The 26433-nt window shown below is 37.4% G+C and overlaps 1 protein-coding gene across 8 annotated transcripts in view; it reads right to left on the bottom strand.

The window, feature by feature from the left end:
* Nucleotides 1–1218: 1218 nt before the first annotated feature.
* Nucleotides 1219–26433, bottom strand: part of BRCA1 (BRCA1 DNA repair associated) — a 71834-nt gene continuing 46619 nt past the window's right edge. For all 8 annotated transcript variants that reach the window (XM_077164254.1, XM_077164253.1, XM_077164255.1 and 5 more), the window contains 11 exons: nucleotides 23117–23246; nucleotides 20380–20567; nucleotides 18834–19075; nucleotides 16288–16375; nucleotides 11936–12013; nucleotides 11403–11443; nucleotides 9155–9238; nucleotides 6065–6119; nucleotides 4484–4557; nucleotides 3452–3512; nucleotides 1219–2465 (listed from right to left, as the gene is read on the bottom strand). In XM_077164254.1, coding sequence (XP_077020369.1) covers nucleotides 2350–2465; nucleotides 3452–3512; nucleotides 4484–4557; nucleotides 6065–6119; nucleotides 9155–9238; nucleotides 11403–11443; nucleotides 11936–12013; nucleotides 16288–16375; nucleotides 18834–19075; nucleotides 20380–20567; nucleotides 23117–23246 — 1157 coding nt within the window. In that variant the 3' untranslated portion in view covers nucleotides 1219–2349. The remainder of the gene's footprint in view (nucleotides 2466–3451; nucleotides 3513–4483; nucleotides 4558–6064; nucleotides 6120–9154; nucleotides 9239–11402; nucleotides 11444–11935; nucleotides 12014–16287; nucleotides 16376–18833; nucleotides 19076–20379; nucleotides 20568–23116; nucleotides 23247–26433) is intronic.

The following is a 26433-nucleotide window of genomic DNA, read 5'->3' as shown; positions in this document are numbered from 1 at the left end:
CCCATAAAGGGGATGCAAAAAGTGCTGGCTGTCTTCATAACCAACTCCTCTCCCAAAATTTCTTTGAGGTTAAACTAGTGCCTTCAGCCCTAGGGCTTGAGCCTGATGGAATTATAAAGGTGAATGATGGAAGCGGAAAAGTAAATGATTTACTAAATGTACAAACACTTGTACTAAACATACAAACCTCGTTTTTCAAACGAGGTGAATACCCACTTCATAGGGCTGTAATGAAGAGTAAGTGAGATAAAGATGTAATGACCATCAGTTCCATTTTCTCTACTCTTCTCTCAGCCCCATCACCACCCTCCTTGCAAATATGGCAGTTTTGTGTGATGGTTTCATTCTCTTTGCCTCAAAGAGGATTCCAATCTTAGTACAGTGTGAGAATCACGCAACGATGATACAGTGTCATCTGCAAGTTAAGTCTGCTAAATAGGAGTAGTGGGCAGAACTCTAAAGATGTCTACCATCCCTCCCTTCTATTCCCCTAGAATCCTGTCCCCTGGTTATTCAAATACTAATCTAGGCACTGCTGTGAAGGGACTTTGAAACTGTGATTAAAGTTATGGACTTTAAGGCAGGGAGATTACTTCAGATTATCCAGTGGGTCCAATCTAATTATTTGAGCCCCCAAAGAAGAAAAATTTATCTGGTAAGAGCAATGCAGCAGTTGGAGAAATGAGACAGAAAAGGAGATTCAAAGCATGACAAAGACTTGACCCATTGTTGCAGGCTTTGAGATGGATGTAGGGGGACCGTGAGACAAAGAATATAGGGAGCCTCTAGAAACTGAGAACTCTAACCGATAAGAAAATGGCGATCTTAGTTCTATAACTTCAAGGAACTAAATTTGCCCAACAACCTGAATAAGCTTGGAAGTGGATTCATCCCCAGTCTCTAGAAAGGAATGGAGCCTTGCTGACATCTCGATTTCAGCCTTGTGAAACTGTAAACAAAGAAAACAGCCAAGCCAACCGGGACTTCTGACTGACAGAATTGTGAGATAATAAATGGGTGTTGCCTTAAGCCACTAAATTTATAAGAATGTTATGGTAGCAATAGAAAACTAACCCAATAGGTAACCATTTAAGCCAACTAAATAATTCTAGGAGGGAGGTACTATTGTTATCCCCATTTCACAGCCTCAGAAACCGAAGTACAGTGAAAAAACTGAGAAAGTCTGCAGGCATAAGTCTCAAAAGCAGTAATATTCGGTGGAAGGGTTTGCTACCAAGTTTATTTGCAGGTAAACAGCACAACATTTACAAACATATTTTGTACAATTAAGTCTGCATTGCCCTGACATACTGGGGGGCTAGGGAAGACCTAGTCCTTACAACAAGCTATAAACAGTCCTGGATAATGAGTTTATGAAAAACACTTTCTTCTCCTTCAGCAAGCAAAATTATTTATGAAGCTGAACGATTCAGCAACAGGGAACAAAAGGGAAAAAAAATACCTCAAGGAAAGCAACAGCTCCTTTCCTGGTGGGATCTGTCCTTTTTTTTCAAACATGAAATATTCATATCAGAGACCTTATATTTTTATAAGGAATGGGAATACATCAGAGCTATCACAATAAACATTTTATTTATTACTAATGCGGAATTAGAAGATTCTCTTTGGGCATAGGTCTTGAAAGGATTCTGCTGTTTCAGAGCACATCAATGCTAGGAGGTTCTTTAGAATCAAGCAACTATAGCCCAGATTTTTAGAGATTAGGGCTTTAGCATGACTCCCCTGTCCTGTAACTAAAAATCATGTTTCATGTTCACATCTACTACCTGCTCTGAATCCTTTCCAATTTTTGAGAGCTGCTTGAGGGCTGTGCTGATTTTAAGCCATGTCACAGATCCCCAAATGCTCTTCTTCTATTGAAAGGTCTGATTCCGGGCCTTTTATGTGCAAAGGTTCCAGAGAAACAAGCCAAGAAGGCCAGCTATTCTCTAGAGGTGAAGCTATTCTGTGCTTTTAGACCTACGCCGACTCTTGTTTCCCAACAGACATAGTACCAGAACTGATAAATAATGAATCAGCATCTTGCTCAATTGGTGGAGTTTAAATGGTTTTAAATTCTTTTCAGGTGAAAAATAACTACAATTTTGTGCTCATGGCAGATTTCAAAGGGAGATGTGAAGCAGAAAAATTTTAAGGGAACTGCAAATAGGCAGAAGTTCATTTCAGGCTGATGTGCATAAAATATATAGTACTGGGACTGAGGAGGGACTAAAGAGTGAGAGGAGCTCCAGGGGCCTGGAAAGGCCTGGAAAGGCCATTCCTTAAGCTCATTCGCAGAGTCCTGTGGAGGAAGGCTCTATACACTTGGCTGGTTGGAATTAGCAACAACTATAGGAGATCGTGGGGTATCAGGTAAGTGTCCAGCTCCTGGCGCTGGCAGAGGGCTACGCTGTCCAACACCCACTCTCGAGTCACCATAGGCACATCACACACCTGTCCAATTGCTGGGGATAGAAAACACAAGCAGAGATTAGTATCAATTCACATTCTCCCAGACCAGGCTTGTCAGTTTACTTGTCAGGACCTGTTATATGAGTTCTTAGGGTTAATTAGGTCAGAGCAAAATTGTTGATTTTGAGCAATGCTTCAGGACATAGGACCTTACACAGAAGCCTGAGGATTGGCTGCTGGTGAAAGCCCATAGCCTCTGGCAATTTTTTAAACATGAGATTCAATCTGTTAAGGGAAAAACCACCAAAGAGAGCAAAACAGCACTGAAAGTTAATGATGTGGAAAAAGGTTTGCCATATCTTAAGTGAAAAAGCAAAATGGCATGATGAACACGATCCCATTTGTGTATAATACATGTGTGTACACACACACACACATAAACATGCTTAGAAGGATTTTATAGTGTTCATTTCCAAGTAGTGTGATTACTGGGATTATTTTATTATTTTTGTGCTGGCTTATATTTTCTGTGACTAACATTCATATTTTAACCATCACTCAAATAGAAATAGTTCACGCATTACTTTTTTCCCCCTCTTTTGTATGCTGTATGATGGGGGTCACATTTCATTCTTTTTCCATGTGAGTACCCTGTTATTGCAGCACCATTTATTGCATTTCTGGTTTTTTTTTTGGTTGTTGTTTATTTGTTTGCTTGTTTGTTTGTTTGTTTGTTTTGGGGGGAAGTACATGGGCCAGGAATCAAACCCGGGTCTCCTGCATGGCACACGAGAATTCTACCACTGAACTACACTTGCACCCCCATGAGTTACTTTTTTTTCCCCACATGCATTACTTTTTAATACAAAACAAACAACAAAAAGTTTTTAAGATGTTTTAGCCATTCCTTCATTTGGCAAATATTTATTGAGCACCTAGAATTTGCTAAGAAATATGCTAATCAAGCATTGGGTAACCTCTGGTGAACCAAACTGATCCAACAGACCCCGTATGACATAGGCACTTAAAAGCACCTTACCATGTAAGCTGCTGTCCTCTGTCCATGCATCCGGTTGCACGACCACAATTGGGTGAGTACCCTGCATCCCCAGGGAAGAAACAGAACTGGGTGTCAGAGAAGTACTTTTGCAACAGTCATGTCACCATTTCTTTTAAGTTTTGTTTATTGTGGTAAAATATACTTGATATAAAATTTACAATTTTAATCATTTTTAAGTATACAATTCAGTGGCATTAAGCACATTCACAATGTTGTGCAACCATTACTACTATCTGTTTCCAGAACTTTTTCATCACTCCAGACAGAAACTCTGAACCCATTAAGCAATAACTTTCCATTCTCCCCTCCTCCCAGACCCTGTAACCTCTAATCTTTGTATGAACTTGCCTCTTCCAGATATTTCAAATAAGTAGAATCATACAATATGTATCCTTTGTATTTGGCTTATTTCACTTAGCATAATGTTTTCAAGATTCATCCAGTTGTAGCATGTATTGGAACTATAATCTTTTTAAATAATTGTATAATCTTCCATTGTGTGGACATACCACATTTTCTTTACTCATTCATTTGTTTTGGATGCTTAGGTTGTTTCCATCTTTTGACTATTTTGAATAATGCTGTTATGAACACTGGTGTACAAGTATCTGTCTGAGTTCCTGTTTTCAATTCTTTTGGGTATTTACATAGAAGTAAAATTGCTGGGCCATATGGGAATTCTATGCTAACTTTTTAAGGAACTGCCAAACCGTTCTTCACTATTTCTTGATAGTTTGCTGAGGCAGACTACTCTAGAGGCAGAAAGGACATGGCAAAAAGGAAAGGTTAGATGGAAAGAGCCTGCCCTTAGTATATTAAATACTAACAGCTCCCAAGTCCTTACTCATTCCTTACAGATAGTTCTCTGCCCCAGGGACATGATCAGAGAAGGCTTGGAGTGAAGTGAGGCAACATTAGGGGAGGTTCACAAGGACCAAAAGGTATCAGCCTTGCTCAATCACAGGAGAGAATATTGTGTCCTTTCCCTCTGACAAGAAACCAAATACTTACTGCGTTAAGGGTGAATGATGAAGGGTCCTTCACTACGGAAGCCCCACAAAGCTGTACCATCCACTCCAGTTGATCTAAACAAGACATTTAGACTTAAAATCACCACAGTAATCTGTCTAGTTAATCTGGGCCCTTTACTCCATACTCCTGTAGATGAAGTCTTATACCAAGATTTCTTAGTGGGAAAGTCCCCATCCCTTCTGATCTAAAGGGACAGAAGAGCTTTAAACTATAATCCATACTAGTCAATTTGCTATTGATATGCTACCTACTGTGGATATCAGTCCTGATAAGGACCCTTCACAGATCAGGTTTGACAGTCTCTCAAATAAAACACTTTTAAAGAAAAAAATCTAAGCTCCAATTTCCATTAAATTGCTAAATTGCTGGCTATGACACTGGGAAAAATACCCACCTGCCATCCTTCCCTCCTAACTCTGTGTTGGTAATTGATAATCACGGCCACTGAAAACACCATACTTGGTAGTAATTACTGTAAATGTCAAGAAGTGGAAAGATAATTCATCCAGTCAAAAAAATAAACGTTATCCTGGGCAGAGACTCAGCAGATTAGTAGGGAAAGGCTACATGCTGAGCTGGAAACAGTATACTAGGGGAGTAACAGTCAGAAGATACTGCAGGGAGGCACCAATGGGTGCCTTCTGGGCATCTCTGGGTGTACTTGTCAAGGTACCCACATATATTATTCTTTTCTGTGAGCCCATTTCTGGAGATTGCTGAGATGTTCCTATTTATCTAAGTGAACTTAAGGTCCGTTCATTCCCCCCAGAATGATACCTCCTAAAGTAACGGGTCTTAACAAAAACACTGAGAAATCCTTGAGTGGGCTCTTGGAAATTTCATAAAAATAACGAATAAAGAAGACAGAAGCAAAATTACTTTGCCAGACTCTCTTGACCAGAGTGGTAAGGCTTCTGTTGAAAAGTAAGAAGACCTGAGTGCCTGGGCAGAAGTAGAGGCATCAGAGGCAAATGCAGGTATCTTTTGTTTTGAAAAGAACAAACAACATCTGTATAGACACCAGGGCCTCAGTGCCGCACAACTCCAGAGTTGAGCTCCACAGCAGTCCCAAACATAACATTACATTCACTGTCAAATTTAATTAGAAAATGTTCATCAAGAATCCTTTCCTGCTCAGGGCTTTTGTGGGGCCCCAGGTCCAGAGGGCTTATGCAGCTGCTTTCTTCTCTGTATAAAATAAAGATGGTTTAGGAAAATCAGAACTCTTTCTTGACGTTTACAAACACAAAGATATCTTCTCCCTAAATTATTATTTCCCCTTTTCTCAGATTAAATGGGCAGTAATAGGAGCTCTACCATAGAACACACTGTATCCTAGATCCTAACTCTTCCTGGCCTATTTGTTTTTGAGAAAGGGAGTTTTGCTATATGATAAAATTTAGGTAGGTTTTTTCCCTTCTGGAGAATAGTAAAGAAACAGAATAACTTTAATAACATCTCACTAATCTGAGGAACCCCACTAGGTGCTATTTCCTGTCACAGTCCTCTCTGTTAGAGAAAGGCTGGTGCTGGGACTTCATACTTCTTCCAGTCTCTTACCTGTAGGCATGTTGGTAAAGGGTCCATAGCAACAGATTTCTAAGCCCCTGAAGATCTGGGAGAGGAGAGAGATGCAGAGAGAGAAAAAGAAGGATGGAGAAAAGAAATACTAGTTATAAAGGTGTAAGGGGTTAAAACAAACAAATAATATAAAGAGACTCTCAGAAAGGAAGATCTTTTATCACCGGACAATTTCTGCTGCTACTTTTCAGAGAGAATCAGTCCAATGTCCAGAACACTGATGGATTTCAGAAGAGTGTTTTTTGGTTTTGTTTTTTTTTCAGAAGACTGTTTTTGAAGTATGCATGTAGTTGATCTACAGTCTACAGTCATTCTTTGTCATTCAAGGGCTAAGCATCTCACCTTGTCACTAATCAGGCCTAGGCTCCTTCCTGACGAGCCTTGCAAGTGATTTCACTGCTTATTAGAGATGAGAAGAAAAAAAAATTGGTCCTTTATGTTTAAGAAAAGGCTTGGATGGAGGTAAGAAATTTAAAGCTATTGGCTGAAGTTTGATATTTATCCATGTTTGGTACCTAAATACTAGCCATGTCCCCAATCAGTGGAGGGGTTTGTTTATTTTATGCCATCATGCTTCTTTTCTTCTCCAACTTTCTTCTACTCCATGAACATTTGTTCCTTCCTTCACACTGTTCTGAGAATGGTCATTTTAAATCTGGTTTGCCTCTCCTTATTGAGCTAGTGTGGCTGCTTGTTTCCAGAAGACACAGATCACAATGTACCTCCTTAGGGTGTCTTCCATTTATAGTGCTCAGTATTGTCCAAATGAATATTCTGGGATGATAGAAGTGTTCTATATCTGTGCTAAGACAGTAGCCGTGAGCCACATATGGCTATTAAGCACTAGAAAAGTGCCTAGGGTGATTGAGGATGGCATTTCACGTTTTATTTAATTTTAATTATGTAAAATTTAAATTTAAATAGCCCCATGTGAGCTTGTGGCTACTATATCCGAGAGTGTAATATGGTATTCACACATTGGCAGAGATTCTAAGGAAATTTCTTAGGTGTCATTTGAAAGAAACCTAAATTTATGTCAGCTGGGAGGGTTTATACTAACCTTTTTATGTATCATTTTGGCTAATCCTCATTTCTTGACCCTATTCCTTCTTCCCCATTACACTAAAAATAAATAAATAAATAAAAATTGCCCAGGCCTAGAGCCCACCTAGCATCAAAAGAGAGAGACCAGGGTAGAAAAAATTGAGAAGCTAAAAACAAAAAGGGATGACCTTTTAGGAAATGACCTCCCTCCCCCTACACACTTATATTTCAACCTACAGCAAGAGAAATAAGTCTGTGTTTTAAGTATAAACTTCATCTGTGCCATTCTAACTACCTGCACGCCAATCTGCTGACAGAACCTAGATGATCATAATGCTAGTAGTTCTCCCCAGGCACCCAGCTGGAACCACATGTTGCCATGAAAAGTATAAAAGATTAGGAGCTTTTACATCCAGGCTGACACTCATGGATGAGGATGTCTAGTAATGAGATAAGAAATTTGAAATTTCACCTCTATAAACACATTTCTCTTCCAAATAAAAATATAATGGTGCCATTTAGTATCAGAATGATATTACTTTGACCAGGTACTTTCCATCATTGCTGTCCTAAATGCAGGAAAAAATACAAAGCACTGGAATTTTCTCTGAAGGAGAGAAGAATCTGTTGCTAATTCTGTCTTGCGTACTGTGGGGTAAAGAACAAATAACCGGCTCACAAGGAGCTCTCCTGGGATGCGACAGAAGTAGAAGTAGGACCAACAGCTTTTCTTGTCATCTGGAACAGTTACTTGATAGGCTCAGAGGATGAGGGAGCTGACCATTAGGGTTCGGCACTCCAGGGCTAGATTTGTGATCATCAACCAAAGTAATTTCTACTGGTTCCCTCTCAAGTTTCTGTAAAGGGACAGAAGGTGCTCTGTATGGGGATATTCTGAAATGCCCAGAGGTACCCACTTAAAAAGGAAGAAATGCAAATTGGGAACAAGCACTCAGTGACAGGGAGAAAGCAACCCTCTCAGGCCTGAAGAGCAGGTGTGAAATCTTGCCTGGGCATAGTCTGGCTACATAATCTGGCAAAAGTTACATTTTCTGGTAAAAATCATTGGGTCTTCCAGGGCCTCTAGCCTGTCATTTGCACAGTATAAATGAATAAGCTACTATTTCCTCTCCTCTGTGAAGCCTTCTATTACTTTCCAAGAAACTAAGGTATTAAGAGCTTGGGCTCTGGAACTAGGCAGTCTATTTTCAAGTTCTATTTCCTTCTCTCACTAGCTATATGACCTTGGACAACTAACTCAATCTCTCTGAGCCTCAATTTCCTCATCTGTAAAATAGACATAACCCAGTATCTGTATCTACCTCATAGAGTTGTAAAATCGTTAATTAGTTAAAATATGGCCAGGTGTTTAGAGAGTCCTTGGTATATTTGTAAACATTGTATAAATGTTAGCTATTATTAATTATTATCTCTTCTATGTCCCCACAGACAGCACTGTGTATATGTGTGTGTGTGTATATATATATATATATATATATGCCATGAAGGGTATACATGGCACTTACAATATTGCTTTAGAAGACGATACCATGGTAAGATGGGAAGAACAAGCTTTAGATTCAAATCTGATTCAAATCCCAGCTCGGCCACTTTTTTTTTCTTTTTTTTCCTTAATTTTTTTTTCTTTTTATTTTTATTCTTTTTTTTATTAAACATTGAAATCATCCATTATTTTATTTTATTTTTTTACATGGGCAGGCACTGGGAATCGAACCCGGGTCCTCTGGCATGGCAGGCAAGCATTCTTGCCTGCTGAGCCACTGTGGCCCCCAGCTCTGCCACTTATCAGCTGAAATTTGAACCCCAGACTGAACTCCAAAATGGAGATAATACTTGTTTGCCTTGTTGGACTGGGAAAAGTAAAAAAGAACCCATGTGCAAGCATCTAGTTACTGCTCTAGCCTTATATAAATAAGCCTTACAAGATTAGTGAGACCATATCCATGAAGGGGGTTAAACCACAGAGGGGTGGGGGTGGGTTTTTGTCATCATGGAGGGGGCTACCTTTCTGTCCTGGGATTCTCTTGCACGCTTTGGACCTTGGTGGTTTCGTCCATTGACAACATCTCCTTTGACTTCAAAATCATGCTGAAAGAAACCAAGCCACAAACCACAAGGATCAAAGAAAGAGAAGCTACTTCAATGGAAGCAGAACAGACGTACTATTTAAGGAGTTCAGTATCAGTGGCCAGAGTTTTGACACTCCCCATGCCCAACCCAATTCATTCTTTTTGGTGGACCGCATGAAATGACCAGCATCTCAGCTGCTGAAGTCAATTCACTGAAGCAAATCTTTGTGGGCAGATACTAACAACTGGCTTTTCACTTCACTGAGACTTAATGTACTTCCATTTTCAACATCCACCCTCTATCAAAACATTCACTTAGCATTTAGATTAAACTACTAATACTGGGCTGTTATAATGATAACTTGAAGAATTTCCAATCTCTTAAATTAATTGTGTATTACATATGAGAGTTCATATGAGATTTACATTAGTTAATGAAATCAAAATGACACAACATACATTTAATACACTGTAGAAAGTTAGAAGGGTTTCATAATCACTAATTTTGATTGGTCAAAGATGAGGAAATAAAGAATCTCATGGGATTGGATCGGTTAGAGTTTGTGGGAGAAATCTGGGTAAGATGCTTAGGAACACATCTGACTGAAAACTAAGGTTGTAGGGGAGACCACATCTGTTGCTGAGTATTACCAAGAAAAATAAAGACATGAGTAAAAACACATGCTGTTATTAGGGGAAAGAACACTTAACATGTTCTTGTTACTAGACTATAAAAGTCCAGTGATAAATTTGTCATCTATTTGAAGACGTCTCCCTAATCTTCCTAATCTCCCCCTGGGATGTCTAACATAAACCTCATAATTAACGTATTTGAAACAGAGCTCTTGATTTTACCCCTACTCTTCCCATCCTATAATGTGCCTCCCCCAATTCTAATTCCTTGTTAATTTAATACTTAACATCCACCCTGTTGTTCAGGCCAAATACCTAAGAGTAGCCCTTGATTCCTCTCTACCTCATCCTTCAAATTTAATACATTAGTTTGGAGCTAAACAAACTCAAAAATCAACTTCTTACCATCTCATGCCTCCAGTTCTCCTTAGAATAAAATTCAAATTCCTTACCATGTCTTATACCAAATCCTATCTGATATGGGCCTTGTTTATGACTCTTACCTCTTTTTTAATCCTCATCCCCTATGCACATTTCACCAATTACTACACTCCAGCTATACTGGCCTTTTTTTTTTTTTTAATAAACTGAGCTCATTCCCACTTCAAGACTTTTATGTTTGCTGTTCTCTGTATATAATTTATTCCCTACATTTTTCAAGGCTAATTCTTTCTTATTATTTAGGTCTCAATTCAACCTCTTCAGAAAGGCCCTCCCTGGCCAACTTAACAAAAGTAGCCAACTGCCATCCCAAGCCAATTGCCAGCCATTGTTTAGTATATTTCATCATCACATTTATTGCTATCTTAAATTCATCTTTATTTACTCTGTATCTCCTCACAGTAACATGAACCCCTTGGGAGCAGGGACCTGGTCAGTCTTGTTTATTGCTGTATTCCTAGTGCCTAGCACATAATAGGCTCCCAATAAATAGTCACTAAATGAAATTTAAAACCACAAAAATGCATTTATTATAAACATATTGAACAATGATTAATAGTTTAAACTACTTTCGCTAATTTTTTTTTGCCTGATCTGTCACCGGCAGCACTTAGATGGCTAGATGGTTCTGTTCTAAAATTGTTCTTTCTCCTCCACTCTGTATTATTTACCTCTCACTGTTCCCAGTATCACAAAGATCAATATTTCTTTGAAGGACTCAATTCTAAACGGATACATTTGTAAACAGATACATTTGTATATTAATATGAAGGCTTTTTCTTCAACGACAATGAACATCCAATTTTCCACAATGGTGTATGTATGTACGATTCAGGGGGGCCTGTTTCTTGTCCCTATGAACCTTTTTTTATGCTTTATAAATTCCTTTTCCTCCCCCCAAGTACAGGACTGTTTTGTTGAAACCTAGAACAAACAAGTGAAGACACAGGATTTCCTGGTTTGCTTTCATAACTTCTGATGATCTCCATGATAAAGGAAAATTTGTAGAAAGTGATGTATTGATGAAGGGAAGGAAGCAGATAAATTTTCGACTATCTGACTCAATGGCACCAAGCCTCTCTGACAAGTTTATAGCATCAAGTACCTACCTCATCCAGCATCTTTCTTTCTTTAATAGACTGGGTCACCCCTAAAGAGATTGCAGAAAGACAAGTCATCTACAGTAGAACACACTTTCTTCATGGAGTCAGACAGTTCGTGATTCACATTAGAGAATCAGAGCAATAACAAAGTAGATGTCTCCCTATAAAGTCACAGCTCCTTTGTAAGGTTTGTGGCAGATTTCTTTCTGGAGATACAATGGTTAACTTAAACATTACATCATGCTTGCTGCACATGAATTTTTGCTCACTATTAAATAAATCCCTAGGTTCACATTCTAATATTGCTAGAAGCAGATTAGGTCCTATTAGTTATGAAAATAAATCCATTTTTCCCAGCATCACCAGCTTATCTGAACATAGTGATATGCAATAAAGATAAAGCCAGTTTAGTGTTACCATTAAAGACCTTTTGGTAATGCGGTTTCAGCATCAGCAGAAACCTTATGTTAAAATATTAGGTGTAAAAATTCAATTCTGAAGTGCTAAAGGGAGGAGGGGAGAAATTATTTTGTACTTACAGAAATAACTAACTACCCATTTTCCTCCTGCAATTCCCAGAAAATATTTCAGTGTCCGTTCACACACAAACTCAGCATCTGGAGGGTGAAAAACATATGAAGGATTAGAAGTCAGAAACAAAATCAGAAAGTGCTGCCATAAGAAGCTAAAGAACCCTAGGTTCTTATCACACTTGAGATCAATCTGGATAGATGATTCCATCACCTGTAGTGACAGAATCAGAGGCTGGAAGCACTCTTAATTATAACCACTAGGTGTGGCTCTTTGTAAGCCTGGAAAAGGCTGACATGAACTTAAAACCAGAGGAAATGTCTGCCTTATCTTCTAGATACCAAATCTAGTTAAAGATCTCTGTCATCGTGTTCAAAGCATTACCCACAACGTTTGTGCTGATATGTGTGGATGGAGAAGATCTATCTTACTGGATGGTAATATGTGAAAGAAGAAAACAGTATTATTGACATATAAAACTTTAAATGTCATTTAAGTGACAAATTTTCACCCCCAGAACTTCTATCTGGGGCATTCCAACCCCTAAGTATTTCCCTGAGGGACAGGCAAATATAGAATATTTTCTTAGCTTTTCCCTTTTCTACATAAGTTCTTCAGAAAGCAATAACTTAAGAACCACTTCTGTTTATTTCCTACTGTTTCAAAGGCCCATTTGAAGAACTAAGCAATTGGGGGAAAGAACACTTTTTTTGAAAAGGAGAAATCCATTTAACTAAATCCTAAACACAGCAGGCCACCTGCCAGTAGTAGCAGCAGCCATTTTCCTTCATAGAATTCTTCACATTTTAATTTTTAAAGCTTTTTGTTTAACTGCTGTGAAAGCTGATTTAATAATATGTTTTATACTCAGAAATTTCAGCTCACTTTTATTTCAAAACTAGCAAATGTCATATCGCCTTTGAGGTTAAAAACTTAACAACTTCAGAGTAAATTTGCATTTTAAAATTTTCTTTTCATCTTTCATCAGCTTTGATCCGAACCTATGGTTCAAGATACAATTAAATTGAATGACCTTTGTGTCTTAAACAGTACTTAATTTGTGGTAACTTGTTCTGATACCTGGTTCAAGTGAGCACTACCCTCTGACCCCATATAGAGGTACAATTTCACATAAGGCAATGTGTTCCTGCTAAGGGATTTGGATCCTCTGCTCAAGTACTTGTAATTATGTGAACAGAAAACATCCGGGAGTGAGCCATTATATTTCCAGAGAATTAATTCTGTTAGAAAGGTTTTAAGAGTTGAGTCACAATCTGCATTCCTTGCATCTTCCATCCACTGGTCTTTGTTCTGCTTTTTGGAGCCTCATAAGTTAGTCTAACTCCTTTTTCCAGATAACAGTTCTTTAGATATTTAAAGATAACTGTCTTGTTCCCTTAAGTCTTCTCATTCCTTCATCTGTTCTTTTTTTTCTTTTTTACATGGGCAGGCACCGGGAATTGAACCCAGGTCCTCTGGCATGGCAGGCAAGCATTCTTGCCTGCTGAGCCACCGTGGCCCGCCCCCTTCATCTGTTCTTCAAGTGAAATTATTTTGAATTCCTTTTCTCAATTCTTATCATCTACCTGTGGATGATTTTCCAGTGTGTCACTGACTGTCTTAAAAAAAAACAGCAGGAAGCCCAGAACAGAGCACATAATCTTCCAGGCAGAGTTGTTCCAGTGAAGAATACTGTGCGGGTTGGGATAATTACTTTACTTGCTTCAGACATCAGATTTGTGTTAATGAGGCTCAATTTTTAAAAAAATATTATTTTGTATATTTGGTATAAACCAAATTTTGTATATTTTGTATATTTGGTATAAACCAAAACAACATATAAACATGAACATTCTTAACATACAAACATTCCATGTATGGTGTACAATCAGTGGCTCACAATATCATCATATAATTGTATATTCATCACCATGATCATTTTTTAGAACATTTGCATCATTCCAGAAAAAGAAATAAAAAGAAAAAAAGTTCACACATATCATACCCCTTACCCCTCCCTCTCATTGACCACTAGTATTTCCATCTACTCAATATATTTTAACCTTTGTTCCCCCTATTTTTTTTCTGTACTCCTTACCACATCCTTTCATTGTTCACTAGTATTTCAATCTACTCAATTTATTTGTAACATTTGTTCCCCCTATTATTTATTTTTAATCCATATTTTTTACTCATCTGTCAATTTCATAAGTAAAAGGAGCATTAGAGACAGGGTTTTCACAATCGCATAGTCACAATGCAAAAGCTGTATCATTATACATTCATCTTTAAGAAACTTGGCTACTGGAACACAGCTCTTTAGTTTCCGGCACTTCCTCTAGCCTCTCTAATATACCCTAAACTAAAGAGGGGATATTTATAAAATGTGTAAGAATAACGTCCAGTATAACCTCTCGACTCTGAAATCTCTCAGCCACTGATGCTTTATTTTGTCTCATATCTCTCTTCCCCCTTTCAATTGAGAACGTTTCCTCAATCACTTGATGCTGAGTCTCAGCTCATTCTAGGATTTCTTCCATGTTGCCAAGGAGGTTTATACCCCTGGGAGTCACGTCCCACATAGAGAGGGGGAGGATGGTGAGTTCACTTGCTATGTTGGCTGAGAGAGAGATAAGCCACATCTGAGCAAGAAAAGAGGTTCTCTGGGGTAAGGGATACCTAGGCCTAATTTTAAGTAGGCTTAGTCTATCCTTTATGGGGATAAGTTTCATATGAACAAACCCTAAGATTTAGGGCTCAGCCTATTGATTTGGTTGTCCCCAGTGCTTGTGAGAATATCAGGAATTCTCCAAATGAGGAAGTTGAATTTCCCCCCTTTCTTGCCATTCCCCCAAGGGGACTTTGCAAATACTTTTTTATTCACTGTTCAAATCACTCTGGGATTTATCGAGGGATCATTCTGGACAAACCTATGAAATCTCATGCCCTATTCAAGGTTCCAGGTATTTATGGTATTCAATTAAACTGTCCATATAAGGTATATTAGGAAGTGCACTAGTCAAATATAAATTGTGTACCAAATAAACATTTTTTGCTTTAGTCCCACACATAAGTTAAAGTTTTAAAATTACCATAATGAGGCTCAATTTTAAATGAACTTTTCTTAGCAGGCCTGAATTGTTTATTCAGATTTAATTTACAGTTAACTAAAACACCCAGAGATCTTCTTTATTATACAGTTCAAAATTAAGATTTAAAAAGAAGGAAGACATAGGACAAATGAAATGTCCCATCTTTCCTTCTTTTCCATATGTTAGGCTATCTCAGAGCTAAGACAGGACTTGTTTCTTGAAAAACCCTGGATCACACTCAGAGTTGGTATTACATGCAGCTAAGGTCTCCAACAACCCAAATTTTGAGTGATGACTTGCTTCTGCATCTTCTCCCTCTGTTCTAGTATGCTAGCTGCCGGAATGCAATATACCAGAAACGGAATGGCTTTTAAAAAGGGGAATTTAATAAGTTGCTAGATTACAGTTCTAAGGCTGAGAAAATGTCCCAATTACAACAAGTCTATAGAAATGTCCAATCAAAGGCCTCCAGGGAAAGATAACTTGGTTCAAGAAGGCCAATGAAGTTAGGGTTTCTCTCTCAAGTGAGAAGACACATGGTAAACACAGTCACAGTTTCTCTCTCGGCTGGAAGGGCACATGGCGAGCAAGGTGTCATCTGCTAGCGTTCTCTCCTGGCTTCCTGCTTCATGAAGCTCCCTAGGAGGTGTTTTCCTTCTTTATCTCTAAAGGTTGCTGGCTTGTGGGCTCTCTGCTTCTCACAGCTATGTCGTTCTTCTCTGCTTTCTCTGAATCTTTCATTTTCTAAAACGTTTCCTCTTTTATAGGACTCCAAGTAAACCAATCAAGACCCACCCAGATGGGTAGAGACACATCTCCCCTAATCCAGCTTAACAACCACTCTTGATTGGGTTACATCTCCAGGGAGATGATCTAATTACATACAGTATTGAATAGGGATTATTCTGCCCTTACAAAATGGGATTTTGATTAAAACATGGCTTTTCAATGGTACATACATCCTTTGAAACCAGCAGATCCTCTTTGCCTCATTTTCCTGGTTCCTCCAGAACTTGGGTTCTGCCTCACCAGAAAGCCCTTCACCTCAGTGTAGTCTAGGCAAGATAGACTGGAAGAAGTGGTTCTCTTTTTGGCACACCCCCCTTCAAATTTTAACCCAAAACAAAAGGTGGTGGGGAGGGATGGGTATGTAGGAAGTTTAATAATTGATTGTCTACTGAGAGACTCTCATCCATGCAATGCTTAAAATTTCTTCATCCAGTTTTATGCAGCAGATGCAACATATTTTGTTAAGGTTCTTGGCATACCTGTTTTCATAATGACATGAGTAGTCTCTTCCGTAATTAGATTAGTTAAAATGCTGCGATGTTTTCTGGCAAACTTGTGTACAAGCATCTAAAATCAAATAAAATATTGCATCATAATAAGTTATCTCTAATATACAGCCTAGAGTATTAGTTATCCTAGCTTTCACTCTCCATCTTTCTCAGAAAAGGTATATATCCATTTTATTCTAACATGGCTGAAGTCTTAAAATAAATACTAATGTAATAAAAATTATGTACAAATCAGAGAAAAATTCTAATAGTTCATGCTAGTAGACATGGAATTACAATTGATGATTCAAAATAATATTACTTTTGTCTTTGCTATCAGATATTATTTGAATCTGGCAGTTCTTTTGTACAGTAACATACAATACTGTAATTTAGATTTATCAGCCTAGATTTTATAAATTGAGAGGTAACTAGCCCATCAGAAAGTTATGCTATGTACATGTGGCTTAGAACCAAGATTCAACTCTGATAGTTACAAAATACTCAAGACAAGATGCTTCTAAAGGTCAGTGAAAAAATGATCAATTTTCTCTTAAGGAGAAGGATTAGAAGGGCTCATATTCTTCCCAAAAGAAACCTAGTCCACTAGCCATTATCTATCAAATAAATAAAAATCAACAGGCAGTAAATGAAATTAACCAGAACCATTATAGACCCTGTTGAATTAAATGGTTGCTACTGTTCCATAAATAACTTTGTTTATCAAGGGCCATCATTTACTAGCCATCACTACCCACACCAATATTTATGTGCTGCAAAACACTGCAATATAGGTCAGGCTATCTTTCTTCCATGTTGTCTCACTTCATACTGTCACAAGGCACAGAAAAAGGCAGGCTAGAGAACTACTGACACTCTCCCCCTTTTACCACTGCCCACTGCCAGGATCATTAACAATTCTGAACTGATGAATTGCTGAAACCCCAGCCTTGAAACAGTATTCATTTAGAAAAGCAACTGCAACTGCTGAAAAGATCATCTTAATACGGGATGCAAAATTAATCGTGTGTAATACAGTCAGCAGCATTCATCATAAATTTACTACACTTCAGCAAGTCTGAATAGGGTGCTAAAGTTTTCCTCTTTGCTTTTTAAAGACAACATGTACCCAAGCCACTTGTAGTCTAATATGCAACTCAGAATTGTCCATGGCAAGGAAGACTAGACAATTTCAACCATTTCTGAAAAGCTGAACTCTCAAAACAAGGAAATAAGCAATGCTAATTTTTAATGAATAAAATGGGAGTTCTAGACATGTAGACAAGTGATCAAGAGCAATATAAACAGACACAGGTATGATTTTTCAAAGCATATAGTTGCTTCTGGCATATGCTTATAACATGAGAATTTCAGCAGCAATCATCTTGAATTTAGTCATTATACCTACCAGAGCAGACACAGCTTATGCTGCCATTTTAGTAGTGGGCACATACAGAATGTTATGCTGAGTCACTACCTCTGGAGAAATTAAGATGAGAAATGGTTCTCATCCTAGGAAGGATATTTCATAAAAGATAGTCATCTCTCAGCATGCAATAAATGTCACTTAATACTGAAATCCATTTGATGTTCTGGGTGTCATGGTTTTAAAGAAATATTTATTAAATTATTTCATTATGAAGTGATTTCAACGATGACTAATCACAGGGGAGGTAAATGTCCCAGGATGTCTGAAATCTACACTCCCAGCCCAAGCAGAGGCAAGGTGTCAGTGGTATATACCTGGCATGAGGGACCCAAGGAGATGCCAAAATCCTAATAGCAAGGAGTCTTACAGGGCAGAAATTACAAAGCAGGTGATTGAATAACTGTGTTACAAGCCAAGATAAAGGCAAATAAATACTAGAAAAATGCCACTTTCTGACTATATGCTTGGAACCAGGCTGGGTTTCATTTATCATGGTGGTAAGTTCACTCAGATGCAAATCAAGGGGACAAAAAGATGCTCTCTGGGGAGTAGAGTTTATTAGCTTTTTTAGATACAAAGAAAATTCTAATTAAAATTCAAAAGGTCTATATCATACCCCAAACTATAGCTTTACTGCTAACATCTAATAATTATTTTCTTAAATAAATACATACAGGGCGGGCCGCGGTGGCTCAGCGGGCAAGAGTGCTTGCCTGCCGTGCCGGAGGACCCCGGTTCGATTCCCGGCCCCAGCCCATGTAAAAAACAAACAAACAAACAAAATATAATAAAACAAGAAAATGTTTAAAAATGTTTCCCTTTCTTCCTCCCTTCCTTCCTTCCATCCTTCCTTCCTTCTCTGTCTTTCCTTCCTTTCCTCCCTCTCTCAAAAAAAAAAAAAATAAATAAATACATACAAAACAATCCATGCTATAGCTTTATCTAGATCCAAATTTTCAGAAATTTAGTAATGGAAATTAAACTTCATAATATTGTACTTGTTTCTTAGATTTTTTTCCTATAGGTTATACATTGCAGTACCTACATGAAACTATTTGCAATACGTTATGAGTCTCAGTCATTAGGGAGATCATATAGAAACACTCACAAATTCTTTTGGGGTCAAGCCTGATGCCACCATGGATATTTTTTTGTTAATGCTTTCTGTTAAAGATATCACTTCTGGCTTCTTTATGCTCACATTTTCTTCTCTCACATTATACCCAGCAATATTAGCAGCATGAGCAACAGATGGATTTGTGGCAGATTCTGGGGCTTTGTCTTCAGAAGAATCAGATTTGGGGTCATCAGAGAAGAGGCTGATGCCAGATTCTAGGTAAGGGGTTCCTTCTGAAAGGAATGAGGGAAGAAGTTAATCTTTGTACAATTAACCTTGAATTACAACATTCCAGTCTCTGCTAAGAATTAAAAAGACAGATCAACTTAGCTTAAGAGAAAAACGGGTACATCAATACTATTATTTGCAGAAGCACAAAGTGGCTTAATTTTTAAAAAGACATTCTAGCATTATGTAGCAAAAACCTTAATACGATACACTTTTCAGCAATAATTCTAGTTTTAAAAATGTTTCTTAAGGAAATAAAAGATGTATACATAGGTTAATCATAGGGATGTTCACTGAAACTTTGTTAATAATAACAAAATTTTAGAAACAACCTAAGTGTCTAACAGTAGATTAAGTAAATTACAGTATATCCATTCCAGTGGAGTTCTTTACACCCAGAACTGAGTTTGAACATTAATGCTGATTCACATTGAGATGGAGAAATGTTCCTATGCATTAAATAAAGAAGATAGCTATGAAATATTATTTAGTATGGTCACATGTTTTAAAATAAAAGTTTAAGTAAAATGACTAAAGAAATATTTTATCACTAAGTGATAGGAATATAGGTAATTTTAAATATTTCTTTTTTATTATCTACATTCTCAATTTTTTGGCATATGATACTTTCGCAAAGGAAAAAAAGGGTTGAAAATGAGACAAATACTCTGTTTGTTTCTTCATTCATGATACCAATTAAAAATAGTATAGATATCCCTGAAACATTTCAGAAAATTATGCTCCATCAGGATTAAGTGTAGCTAGATACAATGTACAAGATTCCTAAAGTGACCCACATTTAGAAGCCAAACACTACCTTTTATGTTTTTGAGAAATACCTTAAAACTTTCTTTATTGATTATAAAATTTTGATTTACAAGTCATAAAGCATAGCATTCATTAAAAGTGATTTATAAGGCATAAAACATATAGTCATTTCTATTAATTAATTCATAAAAGAGCTTGCTTTGGGGATTTGATGCATTTTTCAATCAAGTACAGGCCTTTTATTCTGGGATTCACGGACTCTTGTCTAACAGTTGAAGTAAAATACTTAGAGCACACCAAGACTCTCTCATTCTCAAAGCTGTTAGTTAGGTTAAGGCAATACAAATATTAACTGCTGCAACAATTTTCAAGTAAACTTGGATTAACACTCAAGTTATTTCTCTAAAATCAGTTTATGAATAACAGATGCATCCAGGATAGATTAATACAACTAAAAGTTGACTAACCAGAATATCTTCAAATAGGATTCAGAGTAAAATAAAAGCTTTTTTTTTCCCCATCAGAGCAGATGAAATATTACCTAGATCTTGCCTTGGCAAATAAGACTGCTGTATTAAATCATGTGCTACAGACTTCTCTAGTTGTTCTTTCTCCACATCAACAACCTTAATGAGCTCTTCTTGAGACAGGCAGTTTCCATTCCGAAGACTTGAGTGGCTGTGCACATCCCATCTACTATTTAACAATTGGAATCTAGAAGAGGAAGACCTAGAAAGATGGGAAAGGAGAAAACCATCACAACAACTTATAAAAAATAAGACTAATCATAAACTTCCTGGGTGGGCAAAGCAGAAGCAAAGCTGCTCACTGTCAGACAGATCAACAATGACTAGCAAAAAAGAAACAAAACGAGGGCCTAGTATTCTGGATTCATGCGGCCTGCCAATGCGTCAGGGCTAACAGATAATGCTTTCCCTGGGGACTGGTCTGAGGCAGTTCATCTCCTAGCTGTTTAAAAGTATGTCAGCAAATTCCATGAAATTATCCACTGCCACTCACTCAAATTCTATACACTATTTCACTTGAGTCCAAATGGCTATGTTAGAATCAGCTATCTCATAAAAATGTATCTAGTATGGACAGAAAGTTAAACCAGTACGTAGGTTCTGTGATATAAGTCTCTATAAGGTACATTGTGTGTGGGGCAGGAATATTTAGTCTGAGTGGTCAATGCGTGATTAGTTCAATTAGTGAAAGCATGGTATTGAGGCCCAAGTCATGGGTTTGGTGCTTATTGAGGATAGATCTTTTCATTCATTGTTATAGCCACGATGCCATTACCCCAGCATCAAAAACATATCCTCAGTCAAGTCCTGTGAAGTCTCTGGACTCTGTTTTTCTTATCCTGCCCAGTATGTGGTGCTTCTCTTCCTGCAGGTCCCACCAGCATAAGATGATGCGGTACCTTTAATTTCAACAAACTCTCTCTGGGTTCTGGGGGGGCTCACAGTTGGTCCACCTGGTCCAGACTGGGGTACACTGTGTGTCTGGTAACTGACGTGGCCCCAAGAACAGTTCTGTACTGTTCCTGGTTACTGAGTAGCTGTTCTGGAGGATGAACTAAATCCCACACTTTGCTAAGCTGCCATCTTGGCCCCCCTGTTCACAATTCCACAATTTTAGGTTTTTACTTCTAGCTGCTCTAAGATACTGGAGACTAAAGGAGATATCAATTTAATGATTCAGTATTCACATTCATTTGTTAAATCCTATCTTCACTGTATAATTTCACCGTCATCTTTGATCTTTCCATCCCTCTCTTTAGGGTGTTTGGGCTATGGCCATTTAAAATTTTTCATATTGGAAGAGTCTGTCACGAATATGGGGTAGGGAGATGGAACTATATGATGGTTTGGAGAGGCTGGGCCCTCTACGTTTCAGGACTTTTCTGGACCAGGAACACATCTGGAGGTTGTAGGTTTCTGGAAAGTTACTCTAGTCCATGGAACCCATGTGGAATCTTATATATTGTCCTAGGTGTACTTTAGGATTGGCTGGAATGGTCCTGGTTGGGGTTTGCAGGTTATGATAGCCAGCAAGGTCTAACTGAAGTTTGCATAAGAGCAACCTCCAGAGTAGCCTCTCAACTCTATTTGAACTCTCTCTGCCACTGATACTTTATTAGTGACACTTCTTTCCCTCTTTTTGGTCAGGATGGAATTGTTGATCCCACGGTGCCAGGACTGGATTCATCCCTAGGACTCATTTCCCATGTTGTCAGGGAGACTTTCACTCCTGGACGTCATGTCCCACGTAGGGGGGTGGGCAGTGATTTCACTTGCAGAGTCGGGCTTAGATATAGAGTGAGGCCACATCTGAGCAACAAGAGGTCCTCCAGAAGTAACTCTTAGGCATACCTATAGGTAGTCTAAGCTTCCCTGATGGTAAGTTTTAATAGTTCCATATTCTTTCTCCCATTCCTCAAAGGACTTTGCCAATACTTTTTGATTAACTGGTTAATACACTTTAGGATGTATCCAGGCATTACAATAATCTATACAGGACTAAAGGACCTCTTTCTTATTCTGGGCTCCCTGTGCCTCAATTATTCAAACGAGCTATACAGATAGGTTGAGTTAGGTTATATGCTACAGAAAATCAGTTCCAGACCAAATAAACCTTTCTTCCTTTGGTCTCAAAGAGTATGTGTGGTTCTAAAACATAGATGCTGTCTTCCTTACCGCTGTGTTCTGAATTACTTTAACCCCAACCTGATTGGCTTCATTCTTATCTCTAAATATCAGGTTATACATGTATATATATAAAACAGCCTCTCAAAATCCAAAAAAAAATAATTACCACTCCGGACTTAAAGTATTTTTGAAAATACAATGTCTTACATCAATAGTGATTTGAATAGGCATCCCTGAAAGATATACTGAATTATTTCCTGGGATAAAGCAATAGCCCAACTTTTTCTACAAAGGTAAAGCCTTTAATTAGGAAAAGGATTTGACTTGGAGAAGACTACCATCAGCTTCCAAGCTTGTTCATGTTTTAGTTCTATACATTTTATTCTGATCCTCAGAAGGGACAACTTTATTTATGTATTTCTCATATTGTAGGTTATGGCTTGGTCCAGAATAAACCATAAAAACCTATATACAATTAAACAAAATAAGTATCCTAAGGCAATGAGAGAGTGTAAGTGCCTGTGTACAAAAAAATACAGAAAGGATGGTGAACAAAATTTAACAATAAGAGTGCAATACAAATAAAGGAATTATTGAGATACTACAAACTTGACAATTTCTTACCCTTCCATTCCTGGTTCTTTATTTTTACTGGTGGCACTACCTGTAGATACTTGCAACTTGTCAGAAGAAAGGCTTTCTGGATTCTGGCTTATAAGATGTTTACTACTTTTCTCTGAAGTTAATACCACCCCTTTAAATGGAATGAAAAAAAACAAAAGAAATCTACTTTATTACTTTGTCTTGATGGTGTTAGTTCAGATGAGGATATAAAATTTTTCAAAAGCAGCAATCTGTGACAATCAAATTGGTTTTCAAATAAGTATACCAAACAGAATTTTGTAAATACAAGTTATACAAGAGATAGACGCTAGCAATAAATGGAACTAAATGATCAAAAAATACTAATGACAATAAAAAGAATACTTTAAGACTAGGTAAATAAAGATGCCTAGCTGAGATAAGGCTGAGCAGACCATATATTTATATTTTTTGAATGATCTCAAAACAAGAATGGAAAATAAATCTTTATCTCTGCAGCAAGCTAAATTATACTCAACCTTCCACAGATAATGGGAGGGAAAAATTACTGGAAAGCAACAGCTCATCCTTTTCCATTCCCACTGCTTCTATACTATAAAGATTACATAGGATGAGGGTCTAAACTTTTGTATGTGCCGAGAAAGAGGAAGGGAAAGTCAGTTAAAAAAGAAAAATAAAGGTGACATTTTGCTTCACAGTTTCAATTACTAAAAACATGAAAACAACCAAAATCTACAAACAGAACAATTTGCTAACTGATAAGGAATCTTAAAGTAATACATGGAACAAATGATGAAACAAAACAGACCTAAGGCACAGTTCTGCCATGTTAGTACATCCTTTCGTTTATTAATTCCTCCAAATGTATTATTCTGTCACTGCTGTCTAGGAAGTGGCTTAAAGGCAAAAACATTTAAAAAACTAAAACAAAAAATAAAAAATTACAAATGTCTTCTATCCATTAGAAAGTCATTGACTGTAATTCACTTTGACCTCTTATTAGAAAAGCCAAAGTCCATAAATTGAGGCAGAAAAAAATTAATAAAGAGCTATATTAATTAAACTTTTTTAAGACACTGGGTAGCCTAGGGAGAAATAATTATTGATTTCCTAAGTTAATTCTCAAATGCATTATTTATAGTTTCCTTAATGCCTGTTTTTCTGGACCTGTGAGTTTCTAGGAACACAAGGAGAACTTTGCCTAGAGCTACTAGCTGCTTAAAGAAAGTAGGGTCTAACCATGAACGAACAAGTTTTTCTTTCAGCTCAATATGTAAAGCTTTTAAATAGAGCTATCATTTCCCCAAAACACAGTGTGATAATTGATAAAGAGTATTAAGCAGTCTCCCAAGGAACCACACTGAATGGAATTAACCACTGGAAAGTGATTTAAAAAAAAAAACGAAAGTGAGGGAAAGCCTAAGGCACAAACACAGCTTTTTAAAAGTCATTCCATCACCTGACCATTTAGAATATAAATTTCTCATTTCATTAGAATGGACTTCAAGCTACAAAGAAAACAAGCTAATTTAAGTTAGGAGGCAATAACTCCCATAGTATCTAAAAAATCAGAGCAAAACTTTTTGTTTTCCTTAATCCTTATTTCATTCTCTGAACAGTGAGCCCAAACTAGGCCTGATGATGTGATAATCTATCCATTTGTTGGCTGCTTTAGATAGTATCAACACAGGGATCTAGAGCCCACCAAGTACCAAAACATTACTGTGTCCCCTTTAATTTCTTCCCTCATTTTGGGGTCTTATCATGTTACATGGGTAAGAAACCTGGGCCAAAGCAAGCATTTAATAAATGTATTAACACCTGTGATGTGCTAAGCATTGTGCCAAGTATTGAGAAGAATCAATGGAATAAAATTGGGAAAGAAGGAAAATGATATTAAGAAATGATGAACTGCAAAATATAGAACAAAATGAAACTCAGCTTTAAAAAGTACATAAGCCACCCCACTCTAACGAATTCAGAATGTCCAGGGGAGGAGCCTAGGAACTTTTGATAAGCATTTCCAATAACGAAACAGATGTATCCAAAAATCACTTCTGCTGTTATGGACTATGATATCACAAACGCTAATGTTTGCTTAATGACAGGAAATATAGGAGAAAAAACACAAAGTACCTATGAAATAGATTTTATCTGCAGAGAGAGGCACACATAATTTATAATGGTTAAGTATACACATTAGCGCCAAAATATCATGCAAGCTTGGGAATGACTGTTAAAGAAACAATAGGACAGATCTGTGCTGAGAGCAGAATATTTGATGTAAAGACCTCAGAAAAAGAGCTTTCATCATCTTTAAGAATACTAGATCGTAAAAAATAAAAACTGGTGAAATCTGAATAAAGTTTGGAGTTTCATTAGAAGTAATTAACAGTTTTGGTTTCTTACTTTTGAAAAATGTACCGAGGTAACATAAGATGATAACATCAGTGGAAGCTGAAACTGGGTGAGGGGTATAAAGAACTCTCTGTTCTATCATTGCAATTTTTCTGTAAATCTAAAATTATTCCAAAATAAAGACCTTATTAAAAAATATGTCATGAGGGGCGGGCCGCGGTGGCTCAGCGGGCAAGAGTGCTTGCCTGCTATGCCGGAGGACCTCGGTTCGATTCCCGGCCCCAGCCCATGTAAAAAACAAACAAACAAACAAAATATAATAAAACAGGAAAATGTTTAAAGATGTTTCCCTTTCTTCCTCCCTTCCTTCCTTCTATCCTTCCTTCCTTCTCTGTCTTTCCTTCCCTTCCTCCCTCTCTTTAAAAAAAAAAATATGTCATGAATAAACTGAGGGTAAACAATTAACTTCTTCTTAAGACTAAGAAGTTTGGTTGAGATTCACTTAGACTCATACCAACTTAACAGGGGTTAGAAGGCTCAAAATTTAAATTGGTATTAAGTTGATGCTCAAAATATTTCAGAAACGAACTTAAAAAGAAACATTTTATCTACAGATCTTCAGGAAAAAATAAACACATACATCAAAGACCAGAAAGTAGGTTTACCTAGATATTCAAAGCCAGACAATCACATTTTATATCCTGCGCATCAGAATTGAATGTCTAGTCTGTTTTTCAACTGAAGATGGTGAAACATCCCAAAGAATAGAATTGTGCTTGGACAGTACTTTGGGTTTCATTATATGGGAGACAAACTAGATGAATATTCAGTTATAATGAAAGCATTGAAGGAAACACATTTTGACCCACTGCCATAGCAAGAGAGTCCCTAGCTTCTGATGCATGAGCTACTGTTTCTCCTTGAATGCAAAAATACTGCAAGACGCACTTGGGGACCAAGGGTACTATTCTCAAAAATTA

The sequence above is a fragment of the Tamandua tetradactyla genome, chromosome 6, assembly GCF_023851605.1.
Source record: "Tamandua tetradactyla isolate mTamTet1 chromosome 6, mTamTet1.pri, whole genome shotgun sequence".
NCBI classification, from domain to species: domain Eukaryota; kingdom Metazoa; phylum Chordata; class Mammalia; order Pilosa; family Myrmecophagidae; genus Tamandua; species Tamandua tetradactyla.
The sequence above is the reverse complement of the archived record's forward strand: the minus strand, read 5'-3'. Positions and strand labels throughout refer to the sequence as shown.